The sequence below is a fragment of the Dacryopinax primogenitus genome (genome assembly GCF_000292625.1).
Source record: "Dacryopinax primogenitus strain DJM-731 SS1 chromosome Unknown DACRYscaffold_6, whole genome shotgun sequence".
In the NCBI taxonomy this organism is placed as follows: Eukaryota; Fungi; Basidiomycota; class Dacrymycetes; order Dacrymycetales; family Dacrymycetaceae; genus Dacryopinax; species Dacryopinax primogenitus.
The window spans coordinates 1,170,059-1,184,995 of record NW_024467203.1 but is presented as its reverse complement, the minus strand read 5'-3'; the positions used below and the strand labels follow the sequence as shown (position 1 = coordinate 1,184,995).

At 53.3% G+C, this 14,937-nt stretch overlaps 7 protein-coding genes across 7 annotated transcripts; 5 read left to right on the top strand and 2 right to left on the bottom strand.

Annotated features, from left to right (window-relative positions):
* Window positions 1-77: 77 nt before the first annotated feature.
* On the top strand, window positions 78-1,361 carry DACRYDRAFT_106476 (mitochondrial carrier; the record flags this gene model as incomplete). Its single annotated transcript, XM_040768275.1, has 4 exons — window positions 78-486; window positions 534-643; window positions 696-864; window positions 925-1,361. The coding sequence occupies 4 exons, from the start codon at window positions 78-80 to the stop codon at window positions 1,359-1,361; spliced, it is 1,125 nt and encodes a 374-aa protein (XP_040630211.1).
* Window positions 1,362-1,969: 608 nt separating this feature from the next.
* Window positions 1,970-2,722, bottom strand: DACRYDRAFT_106475 (uncharacterized protein; the record flags this gene model as incomplete). Its single annotated transcript, XM_040768274.1, has 1 exon — window positions 1,970-2,722. The coding sequence occupies one exon, from the start codon at window positions 2,720-2,722 to the stop codon at window positions 1,970-1,972; it is 753 nt and encodes a 250-aa protein (XP_040630210.1).
* A 1,750-nt stretch (window positions 2,723-4,472) lies between these two features.
* Window positions 4,473-5,232, top strand: DACRYDRAFT_21525 (uncharacterized protein). The gene is made up of 3 exons (XM_040772433.1): window positions 4,473-4,628; window positions 4,696-5,145; window positions 5,194-5,232. Exon 2 carries the CDS (start codon window positions 4,735-4,737, stop codon window positions 5,038-5,040), a length of 306 nt encoding a protein of 101 aa, XP_040630209.1. The 5' UTR covers window positions 4,473-4,628; window positions 4,696-4,734; the 3' UTR covers window positions 5,041-5,145; window positions 5,194-5,232.
* A 531-nt stretch (window positions 5,233-5,763) lies between these two features.
* DACRYDRAFT_15158 (uncharacterized protein) lies at window positions 5,764-6,767 on the top strand (the record flags this gene model as incomplete). Its single annotated transcript, XM_040771079.1, has 3 exons — window positions 5,764-5,788; window positions 5,810-5,824; window positions 5,875-6,767. The coding sequence occupies 3 exons, from the start codon at window positions 5,764-5,766 to the stop codon at window positions 6,765-6,767; spliced, it is 933 nt and encodes a 310-aa protein (XP_040630208.1).
* A 532-nt stretch (window positions 6,768-7,299) lies between these two features.
* Window positions 7,300-8,377, top strand: DACRYDRAFT_115500 (uncharacterized protein; the record flags this gene model as incomplete). The annotated part of the gene is made up of 2 exons (XM_040770018.1): window positions 7,300-7,513; window positions 7,570-8,377. Exon 2 carries the CDS (start codon window positions 7,850-7,852, stop codon window positions 8,375-8,377), a length of 528 nt encoding a protein of 175 aa, XP_040630207.1. The 5' UTR covers window positions 7,300-7,513; window positions 7,570-7,849.
* Window positions 8,377-11,588, top strand: DACRYDRAFT_115499 (uncharacterized protein; the record flags this gene model as incomplete). Its single annotated transcript, XM_040770017.1, has 11 exons — window positions 8,377-9,107; window positions 9,156-9,303; window positions 9,350-9,448; window positions 9,499-9,703; window positions 9,750-9,991; window positions 10,038-10,196; window positions 10,393-10,608; window positions 10,654-11,213; window positions 11,270-11,311; window positions 11,358-11,520; window positions 11,571-11,588. Exons 1-11 carry the CDS (start codon window positions 8,923-8,925, stop codon window positions 11,586-11,588), a joined length of 2,037 nt encoding a protein of 678 aa, XP_040630206.1. The 5' UTR covers window positions 8,377-8,922.
* Window positions 11,589-11,767: 179 nt separating this feature from the next.
* On the bottom strand, window positions 11,768-12,458 carry DACRYDRAFT_21524 (uncharacterized protein; the record flags this gene model as incomplete). The annotated part of the gene is made up of 3 exons (XM_040772432.1): window positions 12,423-12,458; window positions 12,137-12,371; window positions 11,768-12,079 (listed from the first exon to the last, which is right to left on the bottom strand). Coding segments are annotated over exons 2-3 (475 nt in total), but the record flags the coding sequence as incomplete, so codon positions are not given.
* Between the last annotated feature and the right edge of the window lie 2,479 nt (window positions 12,459-14,937).

Genomic DNA, 14,937 nt, shown 5'->3' with positions numbered 1-14,937 from the left:
TCCCTCCCCTCCCCCCCNCCCCCCCCCCTCCGCCGACCCACCGCCAACATCCGGTCGCCAACGAACGTCCGGCTCAAATGGCGTCCGCAACACCCTCGCTGCTATCTGCACTTCCAGGCCGGACGACCTCCATGCCCAAGTCTCCGGTACCAGGCAGTGAGCCGCCCATCCCACGTCGCTGGTACATCCTCCCGGACAGCATTCTTGCCGGAGGTGGGGCCGGATTTGTATCCTCCATCCTTATGTGCCCACTCGATGTTATCAAGACGAAATTGCAGGCACAGACGGTCAGGCATGGGCATATAGACTACCTCGGCGCAATTGGGACCGTCAAGCAAATATTGGAGCGAGATGGAGTGAGGGGGCTGTATAGAGGCTTGAGCCCAACAATGCTGGGATATCTCCCGACCTGGGCAATATACTTTACCGTGTATGACGGATTCAAGCGCACGTTCGGCGTTACCCCTCGCATGCATGAAAAGAAGGGTGCGTGCCTGATTCTGCCGCAAGTGGACAATGTTGAGATAGAACAGGCTACGCCATCTCCAACCTCTGGTTCCTGCATATTGCAGCGGCTATGACAGCCGGTGCCACAGGAACGATCATTACAAACCCTTTGTGGGTGATCAAAACTCGGTTCATGGTCGGTCCCTTCCATCAATTTTACATCCATTTGATACTGACCTCTCCCTTAGACCCAGCCTCATACCGAGCCACCGTATCGGTCCACCTTACAAGCTGCGTACTTGATCTACCGAGCAGAAGGCTTTCGTGCGTTCTACAGTGGGCTCGGGCCGAGCCTCCTAGGCGTGTTTCACGTGGCAGTCCAGTTCCCTCTCTACGAGCGATTAAAAGCATGGCAAAGTACGCTATCTTCCTTTCTTACCCAAGTGGAAGATACCGATCTGAATCTGGTGTCTCTAGTTGAGAAGACCTCGGAGCCTCTGTCCGCTTATCAACTGCTGATGTGCTCCGCCGTCTCCAAAGCCGTTGCCTCCTTTGCAACGTACCCCCACGAAGTGATTCGCACGCGCATGCAAGTACAGAGACGCACACCGCGAAATGGAAATGGGAACGGGAACGGGAATGGGAACGGAAGCGCAAAACCGCCTGCCAACGTGAACGGGAATGGGGCTGCATCCTCTCCAGCAGCCTCCAGCACCGTTCCCAGAACGCCCAATACTGCCCCGCGAATACAAGTACCTCTCCCCTCGCCCTCCGAACCGCAATATACCTCCATTGCTCAAACGTTCCTTAAAATCCTCGCAGATGAGGGCTGGCGAGGTCTATACAAAGGCCTGTGGGTGAACCTAATGCGTACAGTGCCGAACAGCATCGTGACGCTTGTCAGGTGTGTTTGATCCGTTTAATGTGCTTTGATGCAGGCTCATGGGATACTAGTTATGAGATGTTCATGAGGGGATTGAAGAAGTGGCATGAACAATAGTGTTTATGAGCGATGAGCCTTCGGACCGTTCGCCGGGTCTAAGCTAGGCTGGAGGAGCGGAATAATGCCCCGCTTCTTCTTCGACCCATCGCGAGGAGCACAAGACGAGGTAATGTTAGACCGACTCCCTCTAGACACCTAGACAAGAGCCTCGCCAGCAGGCGACCCCTTTATTTCGGCTCGACAAGCCCACCTCACGACGAAATACCTCCAACACTGCGCAAGCAACGGCACCCTATAACTCCGGTAGACGTTACCGGCCGTCCGCTGTCGGTACGACGCTACATACCTTTCTTGCTCCACTTTCAGAGTCTTGTACTCATTCGTTCCCGGTCTGCAATCACATCAAATTTGTAGCTTGTAGCGCTATACAGTACATATAGACAGATGTTTGTCTTAGTATTTAGGGCATGAAATGATGAAGCATTTGTGATTCTTGGAACAAAATATGTATACCTTCCCCGTTGGCTCGAGATTGGAGAAAGAGGGAGAAATGTGGGCACAGGAGCACAACACACGGCCTCAGTTTGCCGACGTACATCTACCGAACAAGTCTTCCAGCCCAAACTCTGCCTCTCCCCCAATCTCCGCCATGGGTCTGAGGAGCTCCAATGCGTAGTTCTTTCCCACATTATCACCTGGGAACAACGGAGGATCGACCCGTAGTTCGGAAAGCATCCTGCCCTGTTGCCAGCGCTCGTTTACCAGCAATTTCAAATCGCGCGGATTATTCTTGGACCACGGTACAGAATCTTGATCGACGCTCGAGGAGCCATATTCCTCATCCTGGACCCGCAGTTTGAAGGTCTGGAGACGAGGTAGCACTTCCTCGAGGAGTAGCTGGAAGATTCCTGTTGTGGCCGAATCCCCCCCCCTAACTGTCATCGTGACGTTCGCGACGTTCGGAATGATCGAAAAGAATGTTCGCATAGTGGCAAAATACTGGGCAGCTGATGGAACTCTGACATTCGGAAATGAGGGCGCCATCTCTACGCTTCGTAGAGAAGGCATAAGGAACTGGGCCAACCAAGCGTAAGAATTTGAGCGAGTAGTGTTGCAAACTTTGATGGTGGTGAGATTGGGTAGATATATGATCTCCTGATCTCCTTCATGAGGAAAGGTTGGGGGTAGAGCAAAACAGTCGATGCTGAGCGATCTGAGCTCTGTCAACCGCTTGAAGAACGTGATAAATGGTGTCGAGTTAATCGAAGTCGGGATTCCGACTTCACGGCAGCATTCAAGGGTAAGATGAACGAGCCGACTGACATCCAACATCTGAGTGAGTATCGGCATACCATCCAAGTAGAGGTGCGTTAGGCTCGGTAGCAAAACTCGCTTGGAAGGAACAATCCGGTCCTCAAGCGTAAGATGCTCATTTATGCATCTGCCCGTTTTGATGTGTAATTCATTCAGGAGTGGTGCACAGCGGCCCAAATCCAAGATCGTTCGTTTGCATGTGTGCATGCATCCCGCTACGGAAAGCGAACCGAGCCGCTGAGAGGTCTGTCGTATGATCCGATATCGGGGACACGGTCCCTGCAAGGTGGAGTATGCGTTGCCCGGCTTCCCCAAAACGAGATGCAGCGGCAGGTTGATGGACCGATTCATCCAGTATTCCAGCTATGGCGTACCCTTACAAGAAGCATCATTGGCAACGTGATGTGTCCAGAGCCTTGGGGTGTCGATAGTAAGCTGGCGCCAATGGTGACACACTTGCGAGACAGCTATCTGAATGTTATATGTCCTTCTAGTCGGCCTTCTATCGATTGACGAGTTGCTGAACGGGCGAGTGTTGAATGCAAATTCGAATATGTGAAGCAGAATCTCGTCGGGCATAGCTGCTATAGGCTGAGGATACATGATTTCCGTCGGTATGTCATCCAGCTTCTTGCGCAACTCGTCTATCTCATCGCAAACGGCATACAGTTCAACCTGAAGTGCCGATTCTTGGCTTTCCTCAATTTTATCTGGCGTTCAAGTTCCAAGTGTTGTTCCGTTATTACTTTCCTCCTGCACAGGTGGGTCAGTCTCGGCTCTGCCTTGGACATGCTCTGACTTGCGTTGGGCCTTTGAGCATTCTTTCCTCCTTTCTCTTAGAATCATCGACATATGAGGGCACTTTCATGTAGTACCACCATTCGCACCCCATCTCGATGACAGTTGATTTCCGTGGTGGGAGGAGGATAGAAGCTTCGTGATGTCGAGAGTCACCGCGTGTTGCAGGTAAATTTGCTGGGTCAGGGTAGTCAGGGTAAGGCAGACAAAGGTTACCCGGCTCATACCTGGCAAAGACCACATTGCCCCATATGGCTGCAATGTTAGCTCGTTGTACCTAGAGTAGCTGTAATGAAAGAAATGTTACCTGATCACGATGAGAAAAGAACAGAAGAGGGTACTTATGAGTTGAGTAGCTGTACTGACCGAAATGGCGGGTACAACAACTCCATTTCTTCAACAGGTTAATCTAATCTTAACAGGCATTTAGGTCATCGCGAGCTGTCTAAACCCTCCCTCCTCACAGATCGATCTCAACGTCCCCACCATCCGTGTCCCCGCCCACATCCCCGCCCATGTCCCCATCGCCGCCGCCTGAGCTGATCACCACCGAAGTCCGCTCCATCTGTAGCAGAGAAGAAGTTAGCAGTAGTCAATAATGAATGAATGAATGAACTTGCCCGCGTTCTCCGCCAGCTTGAGCATCGTGGGCCCCCACTTCTTCAAGAAGTGCTTGATGGAGGGGCCGTGCTTCTCCCAGCCAGCGGAGACCTTGCCCGCCATCCGCCCGACGGTGTGCATGATGTGCAGACCGGCGGCGCTCTTCCCATGCTCGACGTCGACTGCGTTCTTCCCGCGCTGCTTTTCCTTCTCCCAGACAGCGCCGACGATCTTCTGACGCTGGGCGCGCATGCCCAGCACCTTGCGGACCTTTGCTTCCTCGAGCTCGACATGACGCAGCTGCCTGCCAAGCTGGTACGCAGGTTCCTTGATCCGGTTGCACTCCTCCTTGAACTCCTCCAATCGTGTAGACCTCGAGGTTGTACTCGTGTTCCTTCTCGTCCTCGAGTTCCTCGATGGTCGGCGTGCGCGGGCGTCTGGCGGGAGGAGTGAACTTGTTGCCCTCGTCGGTCATCTTGAGGTCCTCAGGTCGGGCGACGGTGTGCCTGGGACCCTCCTCACTGTCCTGCTAGCGTGTCAGCCTTGATCATGAAAGTACCGGCCATCTTGGCCGGTACAGCTACTCAACTCACTGCTCCAACAGAGCCCCTCTCCAGCAAGAGAATGAGAGGATGCACCCCAAGCATCACCCTCAGCCCCGACTGCTCCTCCACCTGCCTCAAAGCAGCGATCAGCTCCGGCACGCTGAAGCCGCCCATCTCCGAGGCATCCTCCCTCCCCTGTCCCTCTGCTCCTCCGCCGCTGCTGCCCGCCGCTTCCGCCTGCTTGCCCTTGCCCAGATCGGTGGCAACAACGTTCCTTCAGCTCGTCGCAGCGCTAGGTTCATCCGCCGCGCCGTCCGTGCCGAAGACCGACTCCGCATCCTTGATGAGGGACAGAACACTCTTCGTGTCGGAGATGGCCTGCGAGATGACTGAGGTCGAGTCGAGGCCGGCGTCAGACATGCTGTGTATTGATATTGTAAGTGAATTATTTCTTGATGATGGTGGTTTGGAAAGAAGAGGGGCAGTGAGAAGAGCGCGCTACATATGGTCAGGGGTAACGTGAATTTACGCGCGCCGGGTTCGCACCTGTTGTTTAGGGCGGTCCCTATCCGACTCGCAGCTGCTGCAACGAGGCTACCTCAAGGCATAGGCGAGGCTGGCCCAGCAGAAGGCGGATATCATCAGAGTGCGATGAGAACCCGACCTGTGAGTTGAGTAGCTGTACCGGCCGAGCACGAGGCTGCAGCCAGCACAGCGACAGGTGGGTGTATGTTGTCGAAGTGGGAAATCCAAACGGTGTCCAGCTATCCATTGTCCGAGTTGGCATTATCATTTCAGAAGTAAAGCGCAGAGGAGTGGAGTAAAGCTGAGCTGGACAACAGTGACAATGACGACGAGCAGCACAGGGACGACGTCACATGAGTGAATTTGGACTTGGCCAAATCAAATCTAGAGGGTGCAGGTCCTAACCTCCAAGCCCATTGCCTCAAGCCTCTCTCCCTGCCGTTAACTATAAACCACCATCTACTGAAACTACAATTTTGCTACCAAACGCAACAGTGTCGTCAAGACCTCCCTCGTAAGTAGCTAACGGATTCTCACAGGCTAAAGTTGCATGCTGATCGAGGTTTCAGTAACCCTATCCGCCTCATCGAAATGACTGCTCGCGAGGTGCAGCCAGGTTGAGTCACTCGTGATACAGATGACGGGGGTCTTGGTGAGCACCAATAGCTCCTTCTAATAGGACTGAAGCTGACCTTCTGCTAGATATTGGCACCGATCTCTCATTTCCTGGTCGTGCAAGCCCCGAGCAAGTGACCGATGGGGTTGCTCAGGGCAGAGAGGAGCACATTGGAGGTTTCGGTCGGTACAGTTACTCAACTCACTTCGCCTCTTGTGTGCCAAGGGGCCCAGCAGCCGCCACTGCTGTCACACTGTCGATGGGATCTGCCAGCTCTGTGGATACTGTCGACCGCTTCGCTCTGCGTCAGGGCTCAATCGCCGCCAATGCGGTCAATACCCCGACATCCACCAGTTCTGTGGATGATCTCAGCCGTTACAGCTACTCAACTCAAGATTCGGATGTTCTCTGCCCTAGGGAGGACGAAATCGCTCTGTGCCTGCAACATAGCCCGACTGTCGTCACTGCAGTCAATCCCCTTGGATCCGCCGAGCCGGCATATCTGAGGACCTCTCTCTATACCTCGACAACCGTCTCCACCTCTGGCAACACTGCAGCTGCTGTGCCAGAGGGCGCCGTGACGGCTCATGTCTCTACCTCTTGCCCGACCCGAGCCACAAGCCGCCAGCTCGAGTCCGTCAACGGCAACGTAGTCACCTGCTCCTCAACTTCTCCTCCGCCCTCCTACTGCGATCTCCCACCTGCCTCTCTGAACATCACGCCAACTTCTAACGCTACCTTCCGCCTCACTACTAGCCCTTCCCTCCAGAGTCTTGCATGCAACGAGAACACCACAGAAGACGTCTTACCCATCTACATCCGATATGAAGATGTCCCGCCCATATATGGAACTTTGCAGATCCCCAACGAATACACGCACCTCGCACCTCTCCCCTCCTCACCGTCATCTTCTGCAACCTCACTCCCTCCTTCACCCACGCCGTCTCCTCTGCCATCAACTGCCCCGACCCGCACTTGACTTCATCCCAAGCGCATGCCGTTCCGCGAGCGCTTCAACTTGGAGGAAGGGGCCATGGAAGCCGCAGCCAAGGAGGTGGCTCGCAAGCGGGTTGAGATGGAGATGGCTAGCACGAGTGCTTGCAGCCGTCTTGGACTACGCCGGGCTGGACGTGCCATTCTGGGCGCGGCGTAGATGGGGAACCTCTTGCCAAGGTAGCATGTACTAGCAGCTCTTTTGGATACTTAAACAACTTGTCTCTCATGCTTATTCCCACCTTTTCCATCTTTCTCTTCTATTCTCTCCAGTCCAGTCCCTTTTTGGGTTAAACCCACTGTCATTTTAGTAGCCTAGAAAGGCAATATCATGTACTTGGCCATCGTCTGGCCCGTAGCTAACTTGTAATCCATTCTTTCAGAATTTTGGGCCCTCTCGCACGTGCTTCTCCGAGCTACCTTTCCTGAGCCAGCACAGGTAGCCTTGACCCCACAGCATGCGTATAATGCCACCTAGCCCCGTTGAACGAGCTTGGTCATGTCGAGGTGACCACGACCAACAAACATCTGCTGCTTCACGCGTCTGATCTGTGAAACCCGACAATCAACTTATCAGTTCAGTGACATCATCGGATATTGACGACAAGATTTTGCCCCAGATCGGGACTAGACGTCTTTCTCGACGGATTTCGTCTTGACTCGCGTTCGACATCATCTGGTCAAGTCTATCTGGATCAGCTGAAGAGCTTGGAAGGGTTAGAGCATGTGCAGGTATGCCCATTAGAACTCGTATCTCGAGCAACAGATCGCTCATATGCATCGACCAGGTCATCTTCATCCAAGCAATCTGCACTGGGACTTCACAGTCAATCCTTAGCATGGACAACCTCACAGAACATGCGTCGATGTTGTTGCTCGGAGTGCAAGAATGTCAGCTGGCCCAACGGGCTTCCCTGGACGGTGCAGGCGTACCCAAAACACCTCGCGCGGGTTCAAGAACGAGCCAGCTGAGCTGCTCTGCATCAGAGCCAGGCGATACCTGTGGTCAATGAAGTTTGGGCATGACAAGAACAATGGCCGGGTGAGAGCCAGCAAGCAGCTCTATATATGGACGAGCCTATGGATGTGCACCATGAAGCACGCAAGGAAGAAGTGCACCTGTCTTCTGATATGACAAGTCCTCCTCATTCGCCCTTCAGCTGGTCTCATGACGATGCCCCTTCCTCTCCCCCGTCATCTCCGTCAGCTCCACCACCCCCACCACCTCCACCACCTCCACGGCCTCCACCAGCCCGTTCGATTCCACTGCCCCCACAACCAGTCTCCCATCCCGCTGCTGGAGAAGATTCAGCTGCAGCTTCGGTCCGTACGGCTACTCAACATGAGGTCACCGCTCATGAAGTGACAGCTCCGAGGCAGATTCCTGCCTCTCCGCCCCCGCCATCTTCTGCAGTCCTGGCTGCAAGATACTCTGCTCTTACGGCGATCGATTCTCAAGCAGACAATCTTGGAATCTCGATATCCAACTTGGACATACCGCCCGCGGACTTGGCGTTCCAGCCCGATGAACAGGATCGTATCACTCAATCTCCCCTCCAATGCTATTTCGATCTGCACCCGCAGGCAGGTGTTTGAGCAGTCTGTTTGCTCAATGTACACCTCCATATGCGATATGGGCTTCCTCATCTTGCTTGTGGGCTCACGGCGACAAGTCTCTACACTCTGCTATCCTTTTTAAACTTCTGTCTCCTCTCGCGGCACTCTCTCCTCAAAACGCACCACCTCGTACCCTGCACACTATCTACAGGTGGCTACGAATGCTCAATCGTTTCGAAGTCAAAACCTTATGCCCGAAATGCTGGACGTTCGAGGGCTTCAATGCCTATCTCACCGATCCCAAATTTCTGGATGAAATGGGCGCTCTAAACACCGACAACCAGGAGGACTCCGACCAAGACTGGCAACGGTACTGCCCCAGGTGCCATGTTCCTCTCTACAAACTGGCACCTAAGTCAGCAATTCCTCGAGCTCTGGTCCAGGCACCATATGACTTACTCAGTCTACAGCTTGCAGAATTCCTTGGGTAACCTGGGTTTGAAGAAGTGTGTGAGAGCTACCTGAACGATGGGTGTTCTCCTGGCACATACGCGGGGCTTTAAGATGGAACAGTCTGGCAGAGCATGCGATGCCCGGACGGGAGTCGCTTCTTCCCACGAAGCAGGCAAGAAGCAGTCCAACAGGGCGAGCTTCGGCTGGGCATGCTATGTTCATGCGACTGGTTCAACCCTAGCCAATCAAGCATCGCCGAAACGCACTCAAGCGGTCCTTTGTCTGTGTGCATTGCTAACCTCCCCCCAGAATTGCGGTGAGTGAGATATCTAGCGGTGAAGCGTTCACCTTTGACTCTTTCCAGGTTTCGCGTTCATAACCTCATCCTTATCGGCATCCTGCCCGGACCCAAAGAACCGACTGCTGAGCAATTGCAGAGGTTCCTCAGACCTTTCGTTTGCTACAACTTTGGCAAGATGGAATCAGAATCAAGACACCTTTACATCCTGAAGGTGAGTAATGCTCGGTCGGTACAGCTACTCCATTGATCCAATACAGGTCGCCTTGTACGAGTCGCCCTCCTCGGGGTTATCTGCAACCATCCCGCCCTCTGCAAGATGGTTGGGTTTGCCGACCACGGGCACAGCGCGAGGCCCTGTACGCAATGCGAGATCTCTCGCGTTGACATGCTCAACGAAGGCTGGAAGACGGATGGTATTCCGCTCCGCGACGGTCAGCTCCACAAGTGCCGAGCAGCGCGCATGTATCCCTTCGACCAGGCAAAGGTGTACAACAACCTCAAGGCAAAGTATTTCACTCGCTACGGTGTGCGCTGGTCTGAGTTCAACCACCTCCCTTATTTCGACCCAGTCACGATGAGCATCATCGATCCCATGCATACCTTCCTGCAAGGTATGTGCTGTTTCTCCCCGAGGTCCAGTGTTCTCACATTGGATAGGTCTCACCAAGACACTTTGGTACCACGTATGGATCAAAGGCGGGAAGAACGAGACGAAGATTCTCCGAGAAGTCACCAAGGGCGGTACAAGGCGAGAAATAGATGAGATTCATGACGTGCTAGTGACTTTCGAGATGCCAGTTTGGTTCGCTCGGCTTCCGAAACAAGTTGGGTACCCTGGCGGAGGAAGCCTGACTTCCGATGAATGGAAGTGCCTGCTTATCTTGTACGGCCCTGCAGCAGTGAGCGCTTTACTCTGGGACGCAAGCATGAACTGAGCTTCTTTAGATTCCTCCTATTCTGTGTAAAGTGGGACACCCCGAAATGGCTGCGAACTACCTCACTCTCGCGGCTGCCCTCAAGATTTTCATGAGGCGGGAAATCACGGAGAGCGAGTTGTTGAGGGCGAAGGAGCTATATGCGCAGTTCTTTCAAGGATTCGTTCAGGTGAGCCCGTTTTGGAGTTTCATGTACTGGCCCCTGGTCGGTACTGCTACTCAGCTCATAGGAGGGCAGCTGTACCGGCTTTGGCCGGTACTGCTACTCAACTCATAGAAGGGCAGCTGTACTGGCTTTGGCCGGTACAGCTGCCCTCAACTCATACACGTCTGATACGCGCTTTCACTTACTGATTTGCGCACAGATCTATGGAGCAGAGAATGCGACACCTACCATGCACTGGGTAACACATATGCCGGAACAAATCCGGCGGTATGGGCCCATTCACGGGTTCTGGACTTTTCTGTTCGAAAGACTGAACAAAGTCCTCAAGAATGTGCCAACCAATGGGCATAAGGGTGGGACGATCGAGATCTCTTTTGCACGTGCATTCAAGCGAGAGATGAGTCTCGCACGAATGGTGAGTCTCTTTCGGGAGGTTCATGGCTCACTGACATGACTGCAGAACACCGTACTGGCGGCTCAGCACCAAGATCCTCTCGCACGGTTCTATGCAACGGAGCTGCATGCGCAAACAGGCGAGCTAGCACGCACAGGCACGTTAACCGCTATGGCTGTCGAAGCTGAAGACCTCGCGCAGAGGCGTTCCATGCACAAGAGCTGCATCCCCATTGGGACTGGCAAGGAACCAGACCTGATGCTATCGCCCGCCCAGCAAGAGCAAGAGCTGGATTGGTACTGCCGCGTGTATCCCAGCCTTGCTATCCACCATCCCGGCGATCCCAAAGCACCGTGGCGAGCAAACTTCCTCAATCATCGTGGGAAGTTCTTTCAAGAGCTTCGCTTGAATGGAAAGCGCATAGTCGTCGCACCAGAGTGCAAGTACAGCAAGAGTGACTCGCTTGTACTTCTTCAATATCAGCCGGGAACGCAATGGGTCGGCGAGCTGCGCGGCGTCTTCCAGCATCTCCAGGAGGGAGTCAACCCACCGGAGACGTTCGCTCGGGTGGATTGGCTTGTCCCCTTGCAAGATACGCTCGAGCACGCCGACCTCTATTGCGACTTGTGAGTGCTCTTCTGGCTTCATGTGATGTAGCTGTGCTGGCCATGGGTCGGTACAGCTACCCAACTCATAGATGGGCAGCTGTACTGGCTATTGGCCGGTATGGCTACTCAACTCATAGCTTCTCGAGCTGACGCATCTCCCAGGAGAGAACTCGAAGTGGACTTTTGGCAGCACGGCCGCTTTCAAGGCCAGGGGGACTTTGGTCCGGACATGCTCACATTGGTCAAGGATATCTGGGGAGTAGCTGCAAGATGCATGATGAGGGTCGGAGGTCGACGTATCTGGATCACGATGGGATTAAGCAAGGTACGTCTAGTGCACGAAATTGATTGGACGGTGAGCTAATGTGTCTACAGAACGGACGGACTTTGTAGGTACAAATAGGCAAGCAATGTTGAAGCTTACGCTACTAGTCATGGATGCTGATGCGGCAACACGATAGATGAAATAATGTATGAAGTCGACCTGCAATTAATGAAGTGAGCATTTCTGTTGAAACATGTTGAATCTGCGGCGCTTACTATTTCAGAGCACCGTATCTTTCGATTGGAACAGCTACTCAACAGGTAGACTGTGGTTTGCTAGTTCAAAGGGGCAATCGGCGCAATGAGCGACTTGGCTATTTGATCTGCGCGCTCGCCCAAGGAAGGAGGCCAGGTGCTCTCACGTTTCCAGTAGGCCTCGTCCCACTTTGGGAGCTCGTTTCGCTTCCACTCCTTGTCAACCATGAAACCAAATGGAATGTTAGTGGGCATGCGATCGGAGGTTCGACCGAGGTTGAAATGCTTCTTCTCTGGCTTGCTTTGCTGTCTGGGTCTCTCGGCACGCCACTTTTTCAGTCGATGCCAGAACTGATCATAGATGAGTTCATCCTCATCTCCTTGCACGATCGAATTGCACACATTCACATTCATCCACATAGGACGCTTGATCTCCCAGACATCCAAGTTCTCGTCCAGGCGCTCGGCGTCTGTCAGCTGACAGGGTTGCACTGCGGCAAGTCTGTCCCTCCACTCCTGGCTGTTGACACCATCCTCGTCACAGGACCATGCTTCACTGACCCATTCCTCATTCACCAGCTCTAGAGCGACGTTCGCATGCACAAGATCATTGTCTTCACAGAATGCGAGCAATCCTTTGCGAGCCTGCATCACAAACTGAATGAAGGTGAGCACGCAATGTTGCGAATGGCTTGTATGATGACTTACTCCTTTATGACGCTCCGCTCGCTTGCTCCTGCTGGATTTTCTTGCTCGCGACTGATCTCCGTCAAGCTTATCTTTGTTCTGCTGCAGTCAGATACCCTTCATGCCCGACCAAGAGCCCTGAGCAAGGTCGATGAGGACGTTCTTGTCAAGCCAACGGGTGCAATAAGCTGGAGGGACGAGGCCGTGCTCGACCTGGGTTGTTTCCTGTGAGTTGAGTAGCTGTACCGGCCTGAAGTGCGCACTGATCTTCTCTTGATTACTCTTCATGACTGCTGCTGCACGCGCTTGGATGACGAAGTTATCTTTGAAGTTAACGTGCTTGGTGAAGTCCGGAGTGAAGAACGGGCCGTCTCCCACATCTTCATCTCTTGGTGGACCACCAGCGCTTGGCATCGTACAGCCCTTCCCTCCGTTACCCACAGGAATGTGCATGACTCTCAGCACTTCAGCCTTATACCAGTAAGCATTAATCTTATGCCTGCGCAGGACGATTTGCACACCTGAAGAACCTTCTTCATCAGTCTATCCATGTCGGACCACATCTCGTCTGGAAGTTGCGTCACTTGATCGTTCTTCACCCTCTCGATGTAGCGATCCTCATCCTCTGGCCCATGGACGACCTTCAATGTAGGTTTCACTTTCGATCTAGCCTTCGACTTGCGCTGAGATGGACGTACAGACTCTTCTGTGTCGGCCCCATATCCTCTGTCATCGGCCATGCGAGGGATGGGAGTGGGCGAGTGACGCAGCGACTCCGTGGGTGTACACTGGGTGTGTGTGACGATGGGAGGATCCGGCATGTGGGAGGGGCCAGTGGGAGGCAGGAGGAGACTGGATGGTAGGAGGAAGGGCACGAACATGTGAGTTGAGTAGCTGTACCGGCCGAGTAAGGAAAACTCACTTATCTCCTGCAGGTCGAGCTTGCAACCTCTGCGTGATCTCTTGTATCCTCTCGCCTCTTGCCAGCTGCACCGGGTCAAGGCTGCGCACGTTGTACGTACGAGTCAAAGTCTGCAACTCTTGGACGAGCACCATCGTCTCAAGAAAGAATGGGTCGAGCGACGAGAGGGCCATGTCGACTGTAGCCAGAGGTGCACGAGAGATCTAGAGGAAAGAATACGGGCAAGTACACCTTGATAGGGTAAAAAAAGGTGATTTGCGTAGCTAGGACAGGCGGGAAATAGATGGAATACCATCATGATGAATGAAATAAATGGGCCCGTGTCTGGGCCTGATGCGGGATTTTGTCAATCCCGATCTACTGCATGGGGTGAATGTTACCTGCGCGCACTCAGAACAAGTAAGGACAGGATACATTAACACCCAGCCAGAGCAGGCCATTACAAGTAGGTTGTATCTGACTATACTAGGCAACTGCAGAGTAGGCTTTCCTACCCTGTGTCAGGTAAGCTTCACCCACCTGCATCACGTCAGCACAGTGACCCCCTGACACGCAGTGAGTGTACAAATCCTGGGCGGTAAGCGGCCAAATGGCCGCTTTGGCTGGCGGCTGTGCCCGGAACCATATGTCAGGACCCGTTAGGGTCCATGGAAAGAATACCTCCGTAAGGGTCTGGTTTGATCCCGGTTTTAGGGTCCAGTTTTGGTGGCTTCTAATTGCCCCCAGTTCCACCAGAAGCACATTTATGCTTCTTCTTGGCCTTAGGAAAAGTAGAATAGAATAGGCCAATGGCCTAAGCAATCTAATAGAACATTCTTTTTCTTCCACTGTCCCTGCCTTGCTTGCTGGCATCATGGCATGCCGGAACCAGGCCTTTGGGTTCCCATTGTGATTGGGCCAGCAAGGCTGGTTGTCATGCTAAGGCCCAGTTTTGGGGAACCAAAGGCACCTAACTGGGCCTTAGCACTGGCCTTCGGTTGCCCTGGTCCCATGGCTGTTCAACTGCCTTAAACTTGCAACTTCTGCATCAAGTCAAGTAATTCTCTTTCCACATTTCCCCTCACCCCAGCTTGACTTTTCTTTATGTCTTTAAATTCTGCTTAACTTAGCAATGTCTCAGCATGTCACTTGCAGCAGTGGACCTGCTCCTGACTGGAGTAATGAAGATTACCCTCTGGAGCACATCAAGATCCTTGCTGCTGTGGTGAAAAAAAGCCATACAAGACCTCTGGCCTTCTTCCATCAAAGAGAGGACTGCATGGGTGAAGAATCTTGGGAGAGCTTGTCACTGCTTTCCAGGTAAGAACATCCCCCATCCTCCTCCCACTTCTTTTTGGCTTACATCATACTAGGATGCCATCCACACCCTTGCCCAGGAGCATCAAGATCAGTTTGCATCCCTCTCTCCCACCCAAATTGAGTACATGGGGTTAGACCTCCAGCAGCTCTGGTTGAGCTGCCAAAAAGGCAAGGCAAAAACTAAGGTCAGTCCCAGTTGTGCTGGTTGACACCTGGTTAGGTGTTAGGGCAACACAGGCTGACTAAGTCTGCTCACCTAAGAGTGCCAAGAGTCTAAGCAGGCAACAAGGAAGTGGAGTAGACCTGATGACTAAG

Coding starts and splice junctions, on each gene's coding strand:
- DACRYDRAFT_21525 (XM_040772433.1), top strand. CDS start 4,735: ATGCACCCCAAGCATCACCCTCAGCCCCGACTGCTCCTCCACCTGCCT.